Source organism: Sapajus apella, unplaced genomic scaffold (assembly GCF_009761245.1).
Source record: "Sapajus apella isolate SASKATOON/1434 unplaced genomic scaffold, GSC_monkey_1.0 scaffold130, whole genome shotgun sequence".
NCBI classification, from domain to species: domain Eukaryota; kingdom Metazoa; phylum Chordata; class Mammalia; order Primates; family Cebidae; genus Sapajus; species Sapajus apella.
In genome coordinates this window covers 2624696-2645348 of record NW_022437070.1, presented here as the reverse complement: position 1 = coordinate 2645348, position 20653 = coordinate 2624696, and the positions used below count along the sequence as shown (strand labels likewise).

Sequence of the window (20653 nt, the reverse complement as noted above, 5' to 3'; positions counted from 1 at the left end):
GTGGCCAAGAGCCGGCCTCAGAGCCGCACAGCCGGGAGGTGTACGGGAGTTGGCGTAGTTCCTGGCGCACATGGCCTCCCTCTGCCTCCACTGCCCTGCCCAGGAGCTGGAGCCCAGCCCGGCCTTGGGTGTGTGAGAAGCCACTGGCCCTGGGCCCTGCTCCCCCGGTCCTTCCTCCCCACAGCACGCTCAGGACTCAGCCCTTCCTTGTGTTAAATAGAAACCTCTTTATTCTAAGTATCGAACGTTCCTTAATACATTGGATTTGGGCCAGACCTTGAGGTGAGGGAAAGGGGTGGGGGGGGCGGTGCTGGAATTCTGTAGAGACTTCCAGAACACACTCACCACTCTGGGCTATGGCAAGAGGGGAGTTGCGGGAACAGGCTTCACGGCCTTGGGAAGATCCTTTGTCTCTCTGGCTTCTGTTTTCCTCCCACCTTTTTTTTTTTTTTTTTTTTTTGAGAAAGGGTCTTGCTTTGCTGCCTCAGGCTGGAGTGAAGTGGCATAATCATAGCTCACTGTAGACTTGAACTCCTGGACTCAAGTGACCCTCCAGCCTCAGCCTCCCCAGTAGCTGGGACTACAGGCACACACCACCGTGCCCAGCTAATTTTAAACTTTTTTGTAGAGATGGGGGGTCTCACTATGTTGCCCAGGCTGGTCTTGAACTCTTGGGCTCAAGCAGTCCTCTGGCCTCAGCCTCCCAAAGTCTTGGGATGACAGGCGTGAGCGTCTGTGCCTGGCCTCTGTTTCCCTTCTGTCCAGGGAGTTTGGGGTTGGGCGAGAAGACATCTGAGGGTCTTTCTATCCCAGGGGTGTGTGGTCCCAGGCAGGGAGTCAGGAGGGGCGCCGTGCAGGAGGCTGGCTTGTCAGCAGCACAGATGGGGTCACCAACGCAGGCAGCTGGGTGACCCTCAGCGCTGGGCCCGGGGCCGCACAAGAGTCGGGGGCCGCGGCCGAGGCAGACAGGCCAAGCTGGGCCTGGCCAGCCGCGAGAGGGGGAGGCGGCCCAGGAGGAGAGGGAGGCCGAGACAGAAAGATGGGCGGGGCACAGGGATGTCTGCAAAGAAGGCCCGGTCCCGAGGGGGTGACAATGCTCCTTCCTCAGAGAGTTCCAGGTCCCGGGCCACGGCTAGGATCTCCTGGCGGGCAGCTGTGTTCCGCAGGCCCCGGATGTCAAGGAGGGCTGCCACGTGCTTCCGTCTGTGGGGAAAGGGACAGACAGGTGCTTGGAGGTCTCCAGCTCTAGACACACACCCAGCCCACCCCTGGACCCCACCTGACCCCCTCACCTGTCCCAGACCCTGAGTTCTGGGGCCTCTGTGTCCCCTCCAGAGCCTTCCCTCACCCAGGCCCTCACCTCATACCAGCTCCCTCCAGAATGTCACCTCCAACCATCTCCAAATCCCCTTACAACCAACTCCAAAACACACTCCTCCAAAGCCAGCCCTGGGATCTTCCTTTTCATCCCAAGCCTCAGCTTGTGATTCAAATTCGCCTTCTTGGCTGGGCGCGATGGTTCACACCTGTAATCCTAGCACTTTAGGAGGCTGAGGCGGGCAGATCATCTGAAGTCAGGGGTTCCAGACCAGCCTGACCAATGTGGTGAAACCTTCTCTACTAAAAACACACAAAAAACTAGCTGGGTATAGTGGCGGGTGCCTGTAATCCCAGCTACGCAGGAGGCTGAGGCAGGAGAATCGCTTGAACCTGGGAGGCGGAGGTTGCAGTGAGCAGAGATGGCGCCATTGCACTCCAGCCTGGGCAACAAGAGCGAAACTCTGTCTCAAAAAAAAAAAAAACAAAGGTCTCCCACATTTCTACCCTGGTCCCCAAGTGCAGATTGAAGCTTTGGATGCTACAGGAAACCCTTTCATTTTCACTTGCATCCCAAATAGCACCACAATCATTACTCAAGTCCAGCCCAGAAGCATTCACCCGCACTCCCGTCCTAACCCCCACCTCACCCCAAGGCCAGGTCCAGAAGCTTCCCCACCATCGGAGTTCCAGAATCCTCATCTAAAACTGAATTCAAGGCTTCTCAATCTAGGTCCCATTCTAGAAATTTCTTATCCTTTTTTTTTTTTTTTTGTGATGGAGTCTAGCTCTGTTGCCAGGCTGGAGTGCAGTGGTGAGATCTCGGCTCACTGCAACATCTGCCTCCTGGGTTCAAGCGATTCTCCTGCCTCAGCCTCCCAAGTAGCTGGGACTACAGGAGCACACCACCATGCCTGGCTAATTTTGTATTTTTAGTAGAGATGGGGTTTCACCACGTTGGCCAGGATGGTCTTGATCTCCTGACCTTGTGATCCACTCACCTCGACCTCCTAAAGTGTTGGGATTACAGGCATAAGCCACCACACCCAGCCCCATTCTAGAAATTTCATCCCCAAATGGGGCCCTGGAGCAGTCACTGTACCCCCATCCCATCCCCAGAATTGCGCTCCACCAAAATTCCACCCCAGGACTACAGTTCACCTTGGAGACCCTCACTCCAGAAACATCATGCTTCAAACCAGCTCTATTCTGCAAGCCTCGCCCCTAAATCCAACACACTAGGTCCTTCCCCTTCCCCTCCCCCCGCATCAGCTCCAGATCTCCGATTCAAAACTCAACTCCCAAACCACCACCATACTGCCAACTCAAGATGCTGAACCCAAGGTTCATTTCAAAAACATTCAAACAGAGCTCTAGGGTCCTTGCTACCACCTACAACCCAGATCAGTGTCTTTATCTGCCATATGTCAGGTTCGGAACCCCCACAGCTTCAAAACACTCATCCGTGAATGGTCAGCTGCAGCTACTTAGGAGGCTGAAGCAGAAGAATTGCTTGAACCCGGGAGGCAGAGGTTGCAGTGAGCCGAGATCGCACCACTGCACTCCAGCCTGGGCAATAGGGTGAGACTCCATCTCAGAAAGAAAAAGAGAAAGGAACCCTGCACCCCATTCTCCCTAAATCCTCAGCCCTAGGCACCTCCTAATTTCTCAAGCTCATTCCCTTAAACCCAGTCCAGCTAGCAAACTCTCAAACTTAGCTATAGATTCAAGTTCTGACTCACAATCCAATATTCAAGTTCAGAAACTCCATTATTAGCAAGAATTCTGGACTTCTTGGGACCCCATGAGAGTCCAGGAATCTGTGGCTTCCCAAGGACATGACCCTATCCCCCAGACCCAGAGCTGACCACTGTGAATCATTTCCAGGACCCCCACTCTCAGTGCTGGAACTGAGACCCACTCATGGCTCACTCCCTGTTTTTCTGGGGTTTTGTTTCTCTGAGTACAGAATGTCTGTCTGCCCGAATAGCACGGGGGGTGCTCCTGCAGCCACCACTATGGCCACCACCATCCAGCAATCCAGCACTGTCCCATGGTGGCGTGGTGTGCTGGTCTGGTGCTCTTGTTTTAGAGCTAGTCTACTGCCTGGGTTCAAGTCCCTCCTTTGCCACTTGCTGGGTGTGATTTGTGGGAAAAGTTACCTCAATAACTTTAATTATACCTCTTTCTTATATGTTGAGCATGGTGGCTCACACCTGTAGTCTCAGCACTTTGGGAGGCAGAGGTGGGTGGATCACCTGAGGTCAGGAGTTCAAGACCAGGGTGGCCAACATGTTGAAACCCCATCTCTACTAAAAATACAAAAATTAGCCAGGCGTGGTGGGAGGCTGATGCAGGAGAACTGCTTGAACCCGGGAGGCGGAGGTTGCAGTGAGCTCAGATCACGTCATTGCATTTTAGCCTGGGCAACAGAGTGAGACCCTGTCTTGAGGGGAAAAAAAAAAAAGCCATGTGCAGTGGCTCACACCTGCAATCCCAGCCCTTTGGGAGTCCATGGCAGGCAGATTACCTGAGGTCAGGAGTTCAAGACCAGCCTGGCCAACACGGTGAAACCCTGTCTCTAATAAAAATTTAAAAATTAGCTGGGGATGGTGGTGCACGCCTGTAATCCCAGCAACTCGGGAGGCTGAGGCAGGAGAATCGCTTGAACCCCGGGCCCAGGAGGCGGACGCTGCAGTGAGCTGAGATTGCACCACTGCACTCTAGCCTGGGTGACAGAGTAAGACACCATCTCAAAACCACAACAATACAAACAAAAAAAAAAAATAAGTTTGGCAGGTAAGATGCTTATTTAGGTCTGACATAAGAACTCTGAGTGAGAACTGTAATTGAACCCTTTTGGTTCAAGCGATTTTCCTGCCTCAGCCTCCCAAAGAGCTGGGAGTACAGGCATGCGCCACCACACCAAAAGGCTACTTTTGGGAATTCATGGAATTTTAAGTCTGAGCCAGGTACTGTCCTAAGCGCTTAACAGGAATTAACCAATCTGATCCTCATGGATGATGATGATGATGATGATGAATTTCCCCAATAACCCTATGACTAGAATACTATTATCCCCATGGAACGGATGAGGAAACTGAGGCTCAGAGAAGTCATATAGAAAGGAAGTGGCCCAAGAGGAGTTGAATGCCGCCTGAGCCTGCCGCTGCCCCAGTGCATATGCGCCCGCGTGCCCTGCGTGTCCCCGAGTCCCCCGAGGCTCCCCTGCGGGGCCGGCCCTTCCTGCCTCCGGGCGGGCGGCCCCTCGCCCCCCTGCCCGGGCTTCCTGTGACCGCTTGTTTGTTTGCGAGCCCTGGTGGCGGCGGCGGAGGCAGCAGAGGCGGCAGGAGAAGGAGGGAAATCATATTAATAATGCCCTGGTTCCAGCAGGAAACGGTCGTCAGACACGCTCGCTGGCTCCCTCCCTCGCCCAGGAGGCAGGAAACCCGGGGACGGATGCCAAGGCCGCCCGGAGACCTCGGCCAGGCTTGGCCAGCCCCGGCGCGCAGGCGGGGAGTCTCACCTGATGTCTGGGTAGTCGCGCACCAGCACTCCCACCTCCACCTGGATGCTGGGCGTGTCCTCTAGCTGCAGGACTTCAGCCAAATGGGGCACCACGGCGTCCAGCCAGGAGGCCTGGGACTCCTGTGAGGTGAGGCAGGGGAGGGAAGGCTCAGGGCTCACACCTTCCCAACACCGACTCTACCAGTTCCTGACCCTCCGGTGGCCTGACCCTTTTAGAGATGGCCTGTTATCCCATCTCTAAAAGGTAGCAGAAACCAGGGGTGGTGGCTCACACGTGTAATCCCAGCACTTTGGGAGGCTGAGGTGAGCGGATCATTAGAGTCAGGAGTTCAAAACCAACCTGGCCAACTTGGTGAAACCCCATCTCTGCTAAAAATACAAAATTAGCTGGGCGTGGCGGTGGGCACCTGGGCACCTGTAATCCCAGCTACTCGGGAGGCTGAGGCAGGAGAATCACTTGAAATCGAGAGGCAGAGGTTGCAATGAGCCGAGATTGCGCCACTGCACTCCAGCCTGGGAGATGCAGCAAGACTGTCTCAAAAATAAAGAATAAAAGAAAAATAAAATGAAGTGTAGCAGAAGACAGACTGTGGCCACATTTGAGAAAATATAATTTCCTCCCAGTTTTGTAGATAATTTGGAACTCGGGGACATCTCTCAAAACCTCTTCCAAGTTTGCAAAATGTGGCCTTTGGCGGGGGTGGGGTGCGGGGGGTGGAGACTGGATAAAGTGTTCAAGGAAGCTCCCTGCATTCTTTCTTACATCTGCATGTGAATCTACAATTGTCGCAAAAATTTTCCAAAGAAAACATTCCAAGGACTCCGGGCTAGAAACTCCGGGAAGAGCAACTGAAATGAGGACCTTCCAGCCCAGCTGAATATAACTGGGTACAAATAAGATCTGGCGGTCTTAAATTCCTGAGTTTAGAAGCGCTGGGATTTCTGAGTTTCTGTTGCATATGGCTTCTCTGTAGGCTCATGGAGTCTTTTTTGTTTGTTTCTGTTATTATTATTATTTGAGATGCAGTGGCAGGATCTCTGCTCACTGCAACCTCAGCCTTTTGGTTCATGCGATTTTCCTGCCTCAGCCTCGCAAGTAGCTGGGACTACAGGCTTGGGCCACCGCGCCCGGCTACTTTTGGTAATTCATGGTGTTTTAAGTCTGAGCCAGGTACTGTCCTAGGCACTTAACTGTAATTAACCAATCTGATCCTGAAAGCAATGGATAGGGACCATTATTCGCCTTATTTAGCAGCCGAGGAAAGCGCCCAGAGGTAAGTTCTGGGAGCAAGAAAGACAGGTTTTAAGCGCCAAGGGTGTGGATACACCCCTGTTAACGGCTGCTGTTGACCCCAAGTTCTGTTCTGAGCCCCTGTGCCCGTGGCTTTTGAGACCTGGAATTCTCACAAGCCAAGCCTCCTCGTGGTTTCTGAAAGCCGCCCCCACCGCGCCGTCTCTCACCCCCGTCCCCCTCCCCCCGCCCCCGACACCCGCCCCCCTCCCCCAGCCCCCGACACCCGCCCCCCTCCCCCCCTCCCCCTACCCCCCCCCCCCCCCGTCCCCGCACCCCGGCTCGCTGCCCCCCGATCCCCCCCCCGGCCCCTCACCCGCCCCGCCCCTGGCCCGACACTGACCAGCCGCCGGAACAGCCTCTGCAGCTGCGCCGCGTCCTCCCGGAGCCTCCCGGCCACGCGGCTGCGGGTTCGCGCCGAGCTGCAGCGCAGGCGCCCACGGAGCAGGGGCCGCACGTACTCGACCAGCGCCCGCCGGTGCAGCTCAGCCACCAACGCCTGGAGGCGGGGGAGGGAAACCCAAGGGGCGTGAGCTTGCCCCACTGACCCCCATCCCGCCAGACTGAAGGCCACTCCAGCCCCACTCGCCCACACCCATTACCCGTGGGCACCCTTCCCGTGCCCACGCCCCAGCCCCCAACCCCTGAACTACCCTAGGATGCCCTTCCCTGGCTCCCTATTTAGCCTGCGGACACCTCCTACCTATCCCGAAAGGATCCTCCATCCCAGCCTCTTCCCATTCCCCAAGCTCCCCTCTCAGGGGCCCTGATTCAGTCTGCGCCCGGCCTTTCACCCCAGTCCCACGCACACGCCCCTCCGCAGAGGGCCACCTCTTCCATCTACAGGGAGCCGCTCCCCACCTTGGAGGGGTCTCCTGCAGCGGGAGCTTCTTGCTCTCCCAATCTCCCCTCTTCCCGCCGCTTTCCCCTTTCCCCCTCCCCTCTTCTCCCCCCCCCCACCATCTTCCCTCCCCTCCAGCAGGCGTACCTGGTAAGGCTCGTCCTGCATTCTGCGCAGAGCCAGGGCCTGGGCGCCCAGCGTGCCCACGATGCCATCCAGGGCCTCAGGGCTGCTCAGCCACTTCCGGCGCATCAGCTTGTTGAAGTGCGGCTGGCAGGGTCAGAGTAGGGGGTCACGGCTCTCCTCCCCCCCACCTCCCTTCTTCACTTAGGAATATGTTCCTGGAACCCCGCTCTGTAGAACCAGGGCTGTGTGGTGCTGGGAACCCAAGGGAAAGAGATAGCCCCAGGCCTGGCATCCTGGGGCTCACGGTCCAGAAGGGGAGAGAGACTGGTCCCCGGTAGTGATGACCCAAAGCTGGCAAGGCTGGAACCAGGGAGCCCACAGGCTTAAGAAGCCCAGAGGGGATGCCCCACTCAGCATACAGCCAAGGAGGGCTTCCTGGAGGAGGGGACACCAGAACTGAAGCCCTGGTGATGATCTTCCTTAGCCAAGTGAGGGACTGGGAGGGAGTGACTCAATCGGAGAGAAGAGTGAGTATTAAAGTTCAGATTTTAGATGGGCAGGCCAGGGAGAGAACCAGAGAAAGGTCAGTGTGACTGATGAAAACAGGGACTTCATGTAAAAATTATTAAGGACCGGGCAGAGTGGTTCACACCTGTAATCCCAGCACTTTGAGAGGCCGAGGCAGGAGGACAGCTTGAGCCCAGGAGTTTGAGACCAGCCTGGGCAACATCGAGAGACCTTGTCTCTACAAAACATTTAAAAATTAGCTGGGACTGGGTGCAGTGGCTCACACCTGTAATCCCAGCACTTTGGGAGGCTGAGGTGGGTGATCGCCACCTCAGGAGTTTGAGACCAGCCTGATCAACATGGCGAAATGCCATCTCAAAAATTAGCCGAGTGTGGTGGCACACGCCTGTAGTCCCAGCTACCCGGGAGGCTGAGGCAGGAGAATCACCTGAACTCAGGAGGCAGAGGTTGCACTGAGCTGAGATTGTGCCACTGCATTACAGCCTGGTGACAGAGCAAGACTCCATTAAAAAAAAAAAAAAAAGAGAGAGAGAGAGAGAAATTAAGAACTTTAAGACATATTTTTAAAATTCATGAACTATATACCACCCTTCAGGGTAAGAAGCCGGATTGCTTCCAGATTCCACTTCCTAGATCTGGTTGAGAAAACACGTTCCCCATCTGGCGCTCTTAGGAAGGAGTATAGTAAATGTCTCAGTTAATAACATCCTCCTTTTTGCAAGTTGCCTTTTCTCTCCACCCTTGGGTAGATCCGGTATTTGATGAGACTTGTGAAAATGGGTGGAGCCTGTCTTGCCCCCTCTTTTCTAGAATGCACAGTATGTGCGACTGTGACTTTCAAGGAAATGTGTTTGCCATTTGCTGATTTTGGGGGGAAGTTAATTTCTACTTCTTTCACTGGTAAATGAAGGAAAGTATTGTACCTTGCAAATCCACCAAATGAATTGAGTACATAATTTTTAGAATTGACTTGTAGCCGGGCAGACCACATTAGAAAATTATTAAGGGGCTGGCCACGGTGTCTCATGCTTGTAATTCCAGCACTTTGGGAGGCTGAGGCAGGTGGATCACTTGAGGTCAGGAGTTCAAGACCAGCCCAAGGGGAAACCCCCATCTCTGCTTAAAATACAAAAAATTAGCCTGGCGTGGTGGTGGGATCCTGTAATCCCAGCTACTTGGGAGGCTGAGGCAGGAGAATCACTTGAACCCGGGAGGTGGAGTTTGCAGTGAGCTGAGATCACGACACTGCGCTCCAGCCTCAGCAACAAGAGCAAAACTCTATCTCAAAATAAAAACAAAAAATAAACAAACAAATAAATAAATAATAAGGGCCAGGCACAGTGGCCCACGTCTATAATCCCAGCACTTTGGGAGGCTGAGGCAGGAGAATTGCTTAAGCCCAGGAGTTCAAGACCTACCTGGCAATATAGTGAGACCCCCTCTCTAATTTTTTTCTTTAAATTAAATTAACTGTGGTCCCAGCTACTTAGGAGGCTGATGAGAGAGGATCTTGTAAGGTCAGGGGGTTGAGGCTACAGTGAGCTATGATCATGCCGCTGCACTCCAACCTGGGCCACAGAGCAAGATTCTGTCTCAAAAAAACAAAAATAAAACCTTTTTTCTCCCTGTCCAAAAAGAGAGAGAGAAAAAAAAAGGACTTTAAGACAGTGACAGAAGAGATTAAAGCAAGCTTGGGCCTTTTGAAGTGTGTGTTTTGGGGGTGAGGGGAGCTGTGAGACCCTGAAGCCTGCAAGGGGGCTTATTCCAGGCGTAAGATGGGAGGGGAGAGGTGGGGCTGGAGCAGGGCTGAACGCACAGGGCCTCCTGGGCTGGGGGAGAAGTCCCAGGTTTCTCCTGAGGGCACTGGGGAGGGAGAGGGTCAGGTTTGTGCTTTACCAAGATCGGAGGAGGCTGGAAAAAAGGGGAAAGTGGAGATAGGGAGGGGATGAAAGGGGGAGAGGAGAGGGGGAAGGAGAAGCCAGGTGGCTTAATTCATAGTTTGAAGTAAGCCCCCATGGAGAGGGGAGGGAGGAGACTGCAGATCCTGGAGACGGGTAGGCCGTGGGTCTGTCCCTGAGACAGAGGTTGGGGAGGGTCGGGGGGAGGCTGTGTCTGGGTGGACACAGGGCATGCGAGGATTGCAGATAGTCCCAGGATGGTGTCCATGGGGGGTCTAACTCCCTCTTCAGCTCGGCCTCAGCACCCCCTCTTGCTCTCTCTCACCCTGAGGGCAGCCCGATTTTCTTTTTTGGGTTTTTGGGTTTTTTTTTTTTTTTGAAAGATAGGGTCTCACTATATTGCCCAGGCTGGTTTCGACTGCTGAACTCAAGAAGTCCTCTCCCTCAGCCTCCCAAAGTGCAGGGATTACAGGTGTGAGCCACCATGTCTGGTGTCTCACTCTGTCACCCAGGCTGGAGTGCAGTGGTGCAATCTCGCCTCACTGCAACCTCCGCCTCCTGGGTTCAAGCCATTCTCCTGCCTCAGCCTCCCGAGTAGCTGGGACTACAGGTGCACTCCACCACACTCAGCTAATTTTTGTATCTTTAGCAGAGATGGGGTTTCACCATGTTGGCCAGGATGGTCTTGATCTCTTGACCTCGTGATCCACCCACCTTGGCCTCCCAAAGTGCAGGGATTACAGGTGTGAGCCACCATGTCTGATGTCTCTCCCTCTGTCTCTGTCCCGTCTCTCTCCTTTCCTTCCTCCCTGACCTGTCTTGTTTTCTCAGTCTGTCCTTGTTTCTTCTGCTTCCGTTCTCTCTCTCTCTGTCTCTCTCACAAAAAATACATAGTGGTTTATAAGGCCGGGCACAGTGGTTCATGCCTGTAATCCCAGCAGTTTGGAAGGCTGAGGCCAGCAGATCACCTGAGGTCAGGCGTTCCAGACCAGCCTGACCAATGTGGTGAAACCGTCTCTACTAAAAACACAAAAATTAGCCAGGTGTGGTGGCGTGTGCCTGTAATCCCAGCTACTCAGGAGGCTGAGGCAGGAGAATCAGTTGAACTCGGGAGGCGGAGGTTGGACTGAGCCAACATCACACCACTGCACTCCAGCCTGGGCTACAGAGCAAGACTTAGACTCAAAAAAAAAAAAAGCAAACGATATAGCGTGGCAGGTGGCTGGAGTGCAATGGCACGATCTCGGCTCACTGCAACCTTCGTCTCCTGGGTTCAAGCAATTCTCTTGTCTCAGCTTCCGGAGTAGCTAGGATTATAGGTGTATGCTGCCACACCAGGCTAATTTTTGTACTTTTAGTAGAGACGGGGTTTCACCATGTTGGCCAGGCTGGTCTTAAATTCCTGACCTCAAGTGATCCACCTGCCTTGGCCTCCCAAAGTGCTGGGATTACAGATGTGAGCCAACACACCCTGGTTGGGGCTTTTCTTTTAAATGGGGCAATCAGAGAAGGTCGCGCTGAGGTGACATTGAGTCAAGACTTGAGGCAGGGCACGGTGACTCTCGCCTGTAATCCCAGCACTTCGGGAAGCCAAGGTGGGTGGATCACATGAGGCCAGGAATTCAAGACCAGCCTGGCCAACATGGTGAAACCCCATCTCTACTTAAAAATACCAAAAAAATTAGCTGGTCATGGTGGTGCATGCCTGTAATCCCAGCTACTAGGGAGGCTGAGGCAGAAGAATCGCTTGAACCTGGGAGGCAGAGGTTGCAGTGAGCCGAGATTGTGTCACTGCACTCCAGCCTCGGTGACACAGCAAGACCCTGTCTCAAAAAAAAGAAAGACTTGAAAGAGACTGGAGAGGGAGCTATGTGGCCGTGAGAGGGAGAGCATTCCAGGCAGAGGGAACCGTAAGTGGAAAGGCCCTGAGGCAGGAATGTACCAGCTGGGTTAAGAGACAGCGAGGTGGCTGGGCACAGGGGCTCACACCTGTAGTCCCAGCACTTTGGGAGACCCAGACGGGCAGATCACCTGAGGTCAGGAGTTCAAGACCAGCCTGACCAACGTGGAGAAACCCCGTCTCTACTAAAAATACAAAAGTAGCCAGGCGTGGTGGCGCGTGCCTGTAATCCCAGCCACTGGGGAGGCTGAGGCAGGAGTATCGCCTGAACCCGGGAAGCAGAGGTTGTGGTGAGCCGAGATTACACCATTGCACTCCAGCCTGGGCAACAAAAGTGAAACTCCATCTCAAAAGAAAACAGAGTAAAATAATAATAAGAGACAGCAAGGGGGCTGGGGTAGCTGGATTGGGGTTATGGGGGGGAGCAGGAGTGGCAGGGAGAGGAGATGAGGTCTCAGAGGGAGAGGGGCGAGGGAAGGGCTGGTTGTGCAGGGCCGTGGGGGCCATGGCGGGATTCTGGCTTTTGCTCTGTGTGAGCTGGGAGCTGTGGGAGGATTCTGAGCAGAGGAGGGGAGGGGTCCACGGTGTAACATGGACTGAGCTGTGTTATGGCCAGGAACATAGTCCCCCTGCAGGCTCCCTCCTCAGTGCTCCCACCCCACACCACATTCATTCACCCGCCTTTGCGCCGAGCCCCTATAGGACAGCACAAGGGCCCAGAGATGGGGGTATGGGGTTCTGCGGTCTAGGAGAGCCTGAGCAAGGATTTGGGGGACCTTAGTGGGGGAAGGCTCCACCCAAACCTCAAGCCCCTCCTGCTGATGGCCCTGTGCTCTCTCCCCATCACGTCCTCCCACGCCTTCCTTCCTGTACCCTCTCCACCCCACCGACAGCCCAGGCATGGCCCCCCCCCGTCCCGTCTGCTTCCCAAACACTGAGTCATGGGCTAAAGGGAACTGGAGGATGGGGGGGTGCTTCCCTGTCCTGGCATGGGCCCCACCCCCAGCCTCCCACCTCACTCACCTGTAGCTCCTGGAACAGCAGGTCGGCCAGGACACGGTGGCAGAGCCGGGTCACGTGGTCCAGAGCACTGGCAGATGCTTCCCGGGCTGGCTCGCTTTCTGGGGGCCCCACCCGGGCCAGGCGCTCGGCCAGAGCTCTGTGGGGATCAACAGAGTCAAAAGTGAGGGACCCCAACATCTCAGCCCAATGCCTAGACCTGTCTCCTATTAGGTGGAGCAGAGGGGCAAGGGGTGACAGGTCAGATGGGGGCCTGGGGAAGGTCAGAGATATTTGACAGGTTGGGGGTGTCTGGGGATTGGGGTGTCTAGGGATGTCAGGGCACTCGTGGATGTTGGGGGGTGGAGGGATGGATGGCTAGGAGGTCTAGGGTACACTGGAGGAGGGAAGAGGGTCTCTCTGGGTCTTTGGGTTTCAGTTTTTCTTGGTGCTTTCTGGGTGAGAGTGGGGAGGCCTCCGTTCCCAAAGTCTGTGGTTCTAATAGTTTACAACTCTGAAATTCTACCCTTAACTCTTTTTTTTTTGTTTGTTTTTGAGATGGAGTTTTGCTCCTGTTGCCCAGGCTGGAGTGCAATGGTGAGATCTCGGCTCACCACAACCTACTCCTCCTGGATTCAGGATTCTCCTGCCTCAGCCTCCTGAGTAGCTAGGATTACAGGCATGAACCACCACACCCAGCTAACTTTGTATTTTTAGTAGAGACGGGGTTCTCCATGTTGGTCAGGATGGTCTCCAGCTCCCAATCTCAGGTGATTCACCCGCCTCCACCTCCCAAAGTGCTGGGATTACAGGTGTGAGCCACCGTGCCCGGCCTTTTTTTTTTTCTTTTTCTTTTGGACAGGGTCTTGCTTTGTCATGCAGGCTGGAGTGCAGTGGCGCAATCTCAGCCTGGCTAACTTTTATTTTTATTTTATTTTAAATGGAGTCTCGTTCTGTTGCCCAGGCTGGAGTGCAGTGGCACCATCTTGGCTCACTGCAGCCTCCACCTCGCAAGTTCGAGCGATTCTCGTGCCTCAGCCTCCCAAGTAGCTGGCATTATAGGCATAGCTCATTTTTGTATTTTTTTAGAGATGGGGTTTCACCATGTTGACCAGGCTGGTCTTTGAACTACTGACCTCAGATACACCCATGTGGGCCTCCCAAAGTGCTAGGACTACAGGTGTGAGCCACCACGACTGGCTAAGCCCCATCTCTCTCTCTCCTGCTCTCTTTAAATTGAAGTAATACAAAAAGATAAAAATGCAAATATATATATATACACACATATATACGTGTATATATGTATATATATACACATATATACACACATATATGTGTATATATGTGTGTATATATACACACACATATACATATATGTATATATACATATATACATACATATATACACATGTATATATGTGTGTGTATACATATATATGTGTTTATATACATATATAATATATATACACATATATATGTGTGTATATATGTATATATATACACACATATATATGTGTGTATGTATATACATATATACATATATAATATATATGTATATATACACACACATATATATGTGTGTGTGTGTATATATATTATTCTTAGAGTCTTGAATCCGGCATCTAGGTTTCTGTAATTCAAACACTCCAGTATTCGGATGCTTTGTGGTGCTATGGTTGTTTCAAGGACTCCCAGATTTTATGCTTCTAAGGTCCCATGTTCAGGCTCCCCTGAATCCATTCTGCAACCCCCACCCAGGATCCCGGAACCCCAGGGCAGCTGCCACCTTGGACTGGTCCTCCCTCCATCACACCATGGGTGCCCTCACCTCAGAGGGGGGCCGCAGTTGACCAGGGCGATGGTCTTGCTGATATAGGTGTCAGGTAGCAGCTCCCGGACTACTGGGTTCTCGTGGAATCGCTCCACTCGCTGCTGGAAGCTGGTGGGAGGAAAGGGGACAGACGGTGTGCTGCTGGGTCAGGGTTCCTTGCTGGGCACCCAGCCTGCGAAAGCCACCATCCCTGTGGTGGCACTCTACCTGTCCCCAGGTGACTCCCTCTCATCTCTCTTCCCTCTGTTGGATCCCAGGCCCCGATGCCCAGCCCGGCCAGAGCTAACCCGAGACCCCAGGCCCCCATACCTCTGCAGGAACTCTGCCAGCCCCCCCAGGCAGCAGTGGGCCATCCGCTCCCCAAATTCCTGGCTGATGCGGGGCGCTCGCTCTGTGTGTTCTTCCAGCAGCTTCGAGGTCCAGGGGATGAGAAGCGGTGAGAACGGGGCCAGGTCCCACTTTCCCATGCCTGCATTGTCCAGCCCACCCCACGGCCTCCTCCCACCTCCTACCTCACACACATCCTGGGCCAGGCTGCTGGGCTGGTCCTCCAGGCTCCCCCAGTGCTCCTCGTCCTCCTGCAGCACGCGGAGAAGAGCGGCCCGGGTCTGAGCCTGCAGCGGAGACATGAGAGACAGGCAGGAGCTGGGAGCTGCCCGGGGGTCTTTTTCTATCTCTTTCTCCACCACCATCCCCTAGCCCTTAGCCCCAAGCAGTTCTGGATTCTACCTGTGAGCTTGTCAAGGTGATGCTGGGGAGGGGGGTGGAGCCAGAAAACTCCCTCAGCCCTTCCCACGCCGTCTGTGGTTTGGAACTTTATATTAAAAGTCTGTGGTTTGGCTGGGCGAGGTGGCTCACGCCTGCAATGCCCGCACTTTGGGAGGCTGAGGTGGGCGGATCACCTGAGGTCAGCAATTCCAGACCAGACTGGCCAACATGGTGAAACCCCGTCTCTACTAAAAATACAAAAATTAGGGTATGGTGGTCTCGCCTGTAATCCCAGCTACTCGGAAGGCTGAGACCAGAGAACTGCTTGAACTCGGGAGACAGAGGTGGCAGTGAGTGGGGACCGTGAACCACTACACTCCAGCCTGGGCATCAGAGTGAACGCCATCTCAAAAATAAGAATAAATAAAATAAGTCTGTGGTTTTAAGCTTCCTCCATCTGATAGCCAAGGACTTACGTGTGTGTGTGCCTGTGTGTGTAAAATTAATATACAAATATATTTATTAAATATTATGTTATGTAATATATTTATATATTACATATTAGTATATACTATATAATGTGGATTACATTAATAGTTAATACATTAATATTATATTAATATGTATTATATAATATGTAATATATTACATATTATATATTATAGTACACAAAACATGTTATATATTGAAAATCTGTATTAATATAATAAATATAAATATATATTATAAATAATATACTATAAATAATACACATATTCATATATTAATATGTTCATATGAATAATATATATTTAATGTTTATATTTAATATAAATCCTATTACATATTATGATATGTATTGAATCTTATATACATTAAATATTGTCTTTTCTTTAGAGACAGTGTCTTGCTCTGTCCCCCAGACTGGGGGACAGATTCTGTGTTTCAAGAACTCCAAAGGCTGGGATGCAAAGGTTTTCACGTCTCTGATTCTCTGATCAAATGTGTTATTTTTCGGCTGGGGTGGCTCATGCCTGTACTCCTAGCACTTTGGAAGGCTGAGGCTAGAGGATCGCTTGAGGCCAGGATTTTGAGACCAGCCTGGGCAAAATAGCAAGCCCCTGTCTCTGCAGTCTTGCTCTGTTGCCAGGCTAGAGTGCAGTGGCAACATCTCGGCTCACTGCAACCTCCGCCTCTGGGGTTGAAGCAATTTGCCTGCCTCAGCCTCCTGAGTAGCTGAGACTACAAGCGTGTGCCACCATGCCTGGCTAATTTTTTGTATTTTAGTAGAGACGGGGTTTCACTGTGTTGGCCAGGCTGGTCTTGAACCCCTGACCTCGTGATCCACCTGCCTCGGCCTCCCAAAGTGCTGGGATTACAGGCGTGAGCCACAACAGCTCTAATTAAAAAAAAAAAAAGTTCTCTTCAATTGGATGAGTTTAAGGATCCAGACTCCTTTTCTATGGTTCTAGTCTCTTGAGCGGCATTGATTGACTTCTGTGGCTGGAAGTAGGACTGGCATTGAGACAGCAAAACCACTGGAGCCAGGCAGGGCATGCATGGCTGGGCCATTCTGCTCAGCAGTGCCTGTACATGTCCAGTAATTAACCATGTTTATTACCAGCCCTGCTTATATGTGAAGATCTTTGTCAGCCAGGCATGATGGCAGGTGCCTATGGTACCAGCTACTGGAGAGGCTGAGGCAGGAGGATCGCTTGAGTCCAGGAGGTCAAGGCTGCAGTGAGCCACTACACTTCAGCCTGGGCAACAGAGGGAGACCCTGCCTCAAAAAAAAAAAAAAAAAATTGGCTCGGCGTGGTGGCTCATGGCTGTAATTCCAGTACTTTGGGAGACCAAGGTGAGCGGATTACAAGGTCAGGAGTTCGAGACCAGTCTGACCAATATGGTGAAGCCCCATCCCTACAAAAATACAAAAATTAGCCTGGTGTGGTGGTGTACACCTGTAATCCCAGGTACTTGGGAGGCTAAGGCAGGAGAATTGCTTGAACCTGGGAGGCGAATGTTGCAGTGAGCCAAGATTGCACCATTGTATTCCAGCCTAAGTGACAGAGTGAGACTCCATCTCAAAAAATATATATATATATATCTGATGCCATATTTCTGTGAGTCTTTGGGCCTGGGAGCTGCAGTTCTGTGACTAACTTTCTCGTACTCTAAGGTTTGAAGTGTTCAGATACACTGAACCTTTACCAAGTGTCTCTGTACAGGTGGCCTTTGTGTCTATGGCATATGGACAGAACTCAGATTTTCACAAAGGGGAAAGGGAGATGGAAAGAGCAAAAGGGGGGAAGGGACAGGCCCCCCCAAACCCACTGTGACCCCCCCTCACTCCACAGAACCTCCCACTCCCAAAATACAAAGTCCCAGGTACCTTAACATCTGTGACACATTCATCCTCCAAACCCCGCAGGGTGCCGGGTGACAGAAGGGGCCCCAGCTCCCCATTCTCCAGGGCGGCTATGTCCACCAGCCCTAGGACCTCCCTGAGGGTGGGGGTGAGAGACAAGGAGGTCTGTGAGAAGCGGGGCTGGGCAGTCGGACCCTTCCCCACGCCCTCCTACCCACTGCTTGTGACCCTGGGCCACGCCCTTCCTCTCTCTAAGTCAGCTGTGCTCATCCCTCAAAGGAAGTCTTTGGAATTGTTGCTCCCCCGGCTCCAGCTCTCTGAGTCAGCTCCCTGATGGATGGTGTCCGGGCATGATATTTAGGGGTCAAGTCCAAGCTTGAAGATCTGACACGCAAGGCTCCGCCCATGATCGGTTGCACCAGGCAGAAGCTCCCTTGCACCTCTGCTCCAAGGCCCTGCTGCCTTACCTGGCCTTGGAGGCTTCCCCAGTCCAGCCCTCACTCCCCGCCTTCTACTGGTTTACATGCCTGGAGCCATGTGATATCATCAGTATCCACCCCCACGCCTCAGACTTGGGCTCATGGCAACCTCTCAATTATAAACACCATCTCTCTACAAATTGGACCAAACTCAGTTCCCACCACTTCAGGAAGCTTTCCGGACTCCATGTCCTGCCTCCATCCCTTACAGATAACTTGAGAGTGTGATCGACATCCATTCCCGAATGAGAGCTATGTATCTGCTGCCTTCCCAGTCTTCTGGTGACAGCATTCTGATTTTGTTGTCAGAACCACCCACCCCCTTCACTGTCCAACGTGTGGCTTGGATGTGGCTAACTCCCTTTTCTTGGGGTAGACAGGTGACCTGGGGGTAGCTAATATTCCATCCTCTGGCCATAAGAATGGGTATGTTTTAGGACACAAAGTCTCAACAGTAATCAGATTCCAGGACTGGGACGGACCATGGTACTGAGGTTCTAGTCTCGACCCTTAAAGAATTTAAGGGGCGAACAGCACTGAAGTCCTAAAACTGGGCCTAAAGTTTTAAAACATGTTGGCTCACACCTGTAATCCCAGCACTTTGGGAGGCGAAGGTGGCTGGATCACTTGAGATCAGGAGTTTGAGACCAGCCTGGCCAATATGGTAAAACCCCCGCCTCTGCTAAAAATACAAAAAATCAGGTCAGTGTGGTGGCTCACACATATAATCCCAGCACTTTGGGGGGCCGAGACAGACTGAATCACCTGAGGTTAGGAGTTTGAGACCAGCCTGACCAATATGGTGAAACTCCATCTCTACTAAAAATACAAACATTAGCCGGGCATAGTGGCAGGCACCTGTAATCCCAGCTACTCGGGAGGCTGAGGCAGGAGAATTGCTTGAACCTGGGAGGTGGAGGCTGCATTGAGCAGATATCATAGCACTGTACTCCAGCCTGGGCAATAGAGCAAGACTCCGTCTCAAAATAAATAAAGTCCTAAAACTGGAAGTATCAACAGCATAGAGGTTCTAAGACCGAAAGAGGGAATGAGGTGAAGGCTTAGGATTCCAAAGTTCATTGGTACTAAGCTTCTGTGGTGGAGTCATAAATTCTAAGTTCTAAGACTGGAAGCATCAACAGTACTAATGATGCTTAGTACTAGGCTCTAAAGAGAGCAGTGTAGGGTTCTAGAATTCTAAGTGTCATCATGTTAAGGTTAAGGGTCAGCAGGGCTGTGGTTCTAAGAAGGAATGGTCAACAGTGCTAAAACTCTGGGACTGGAAGGGTGAACATCGAAATAGCGTAAGTGTCACGATGCCAAGATCTGGCCGGTCCACAGTGCTGAGCTACTAGAACTGAAATTGTCGATGGTGCTAACACTGTGTAATTGGAAGAGTCCGTGGTGCCAATAGGTTCTAGGTCTGAAAGGGTGGTAGTGCTAGGATTCTAAGACTGGAAGCATCAGTGTTACTCAGTTGCTAGGAGTGTAACTGCCCGTGGTGCTAAGGTTGTAGGCCTAGAAGAATGAATGGTGCTGAGACATTAGCAGCCAACATTCTAGGACTAGAGGAATCCACGGTGCTAAGATTGCGGGACTGGAAGGGTGGACAGTGAGACGATCCAGAGTGTAAGTGCTGACAGAGCGCTGAGGTTCTCGGACCACAGAGGTGCCGGACTCTTCCCGGACTGGGAGGGTCCATGGTGCTGGAACCGAGGGCCTGGGTAGCAGGAAGATTCTAGGACTGTCACTGTCAGCGGTGCTGACGACTGGATGGGTCGATGGTGTTAAGGTGCTACGACTGGTGGGTCAGCTGTCCCAAGGTCCTTAGGGTCTGAAGAGGCCAGCGCTAGGGGGTGGAGCTGGGGGTTCCACGCCATCGTGGGCAACAGAGTCCAGCTCACCTGGGGTACACCTGGTTGTGCCAATGCAGCAGCGCGTAGCGGTCGGCCAGCGGCAGCCTGCGCCGGGCGGAGGCCCCCAGCCACTCGGCCAGGGCCCCGTGGTAGCCGCGCAGGTAGACGCTGAAGGCGCACAGGCCGGCGGGGTAGGCGGGCGCCAGGCGGCCCCGCACCACGGCCATATCCTCCAGCAGCCGCGCCCGCAGCGCCTCCAGCTGCCCGGCCAGGCCCCCGGGCGCCCCGGGCGCCGCCGCCTCCAGGCGCTCCCGGGCCGCGCGCGCCACGGCCTCGGCCCAGCGGGCACGCAGCTTGCGAGCCGCCTCGGGCCCCCGACGCCCGTCGGCCGCCTCCTCCTGCACCAGCACCTGGCCCAGCTGCGCCACCGCGCCCGCCCCGGCGCCCGCGCCCGGCCCGGGACCCGCCAGCGTCTCGCGCACCAGCGCCCACAGCTCGCGCTGCAGGGCCTCGTACAGCAGCGCCACGTCCCGCGCCCGGCGGCCTCCGCCAGCGCCCTCGGCCTTGGGAGGCCCCGGTGCGCCGCCCCCCGACGACGCCAGCTCTTCGGCCTCCAGCTCCAGGATGTGCTCGTCGGCGCGCGCGAGCTCGCGCTGCTGGATCAGGCTCAGAATCTCCAGCACTGCGGGTAGGCGGGAGGGGAGGCGGGAGGTCAGCATCAGCGATGGGGTCGGGGAGGAGGGGGATGCCCGACGCGGGGGTGAAGGTAGGGGTGCTTAGGAAAGGAAAGGGGATGAGGGAAGAGGGTCACAGAAGGCAGGAAGGTGTGGGAGCAGAGAAGAGCCTGGAGAAGAGCGAGAAAGAAGGGTGTAGGGTGAAGGATGTAGAGGAGGGGGCAGGGTGAGGGGCTCACTCACGCCTGTAATCCCAGCACTTTCAGAGGCCGAGGCCAGCGGATCATTTGAGGTCAGGAGTTCAAGACCAGCCTGGCCAACATGGCAAAA

The 20653-nt window shown here is 53.5% G+C and overlaps 1 protein-coding gene across 1 annotated transcript; it reads right to left on the bottom strand.

The window, feature by feature from the left end:
* Positions 1-207: 207 nt before the first annotated feature.
* Positions 208-19985, bottom strand: EXOC3L2 (exocyst complex component 3 like 2). The gene is made up of 10 exons (XM_032262663.1): positions 19698-19985; positions 17339-17450; positions 14772-14873; positions 14569-14669; positions 14257-14367; positions 12453-12588; positions 7125-7247; positions 6480-6635; positions 4844-4965; positions 208-1203 (listed from the first exon to the last, which is right to left on the bottom strand). Exons 1-10 carry the CDS (start codon positions 19874-19876, stop codon positions 915-917), a joined length of 1431 nt encoding a protein of 476 aa, XP_032118554.1. The 5' UTR covers positions 19877-19985; the 3' UTR covers positions 208-914.
* Positions 19986-20653: the final 668 nt, after the last annotated feature.

Coding starts and splice junctions, on each gene's coding strand:
- EXOC3L2 (XM_032262663.1), bottom strand. CDS start 19,876: ATGGCCGTGGTGCGGGGCCGCCTGGCGCCCGCCTACCCCGCCGGCCTG. Junction 6,636..7,124: donor TGCAGGACGAGCCTTACCAG/GTACGCCTGCTG, acceptor CCCCGCCTCCAG/GCGTTGGTGGCTGAGCTGCA. Junction 1,204..4,843: donor CGCGACTACCCAGACATCAG/GTGAGACTCCCC, acceptor CTTTCCCCACAG/ACGGAAGCACGTGGCAGCCC.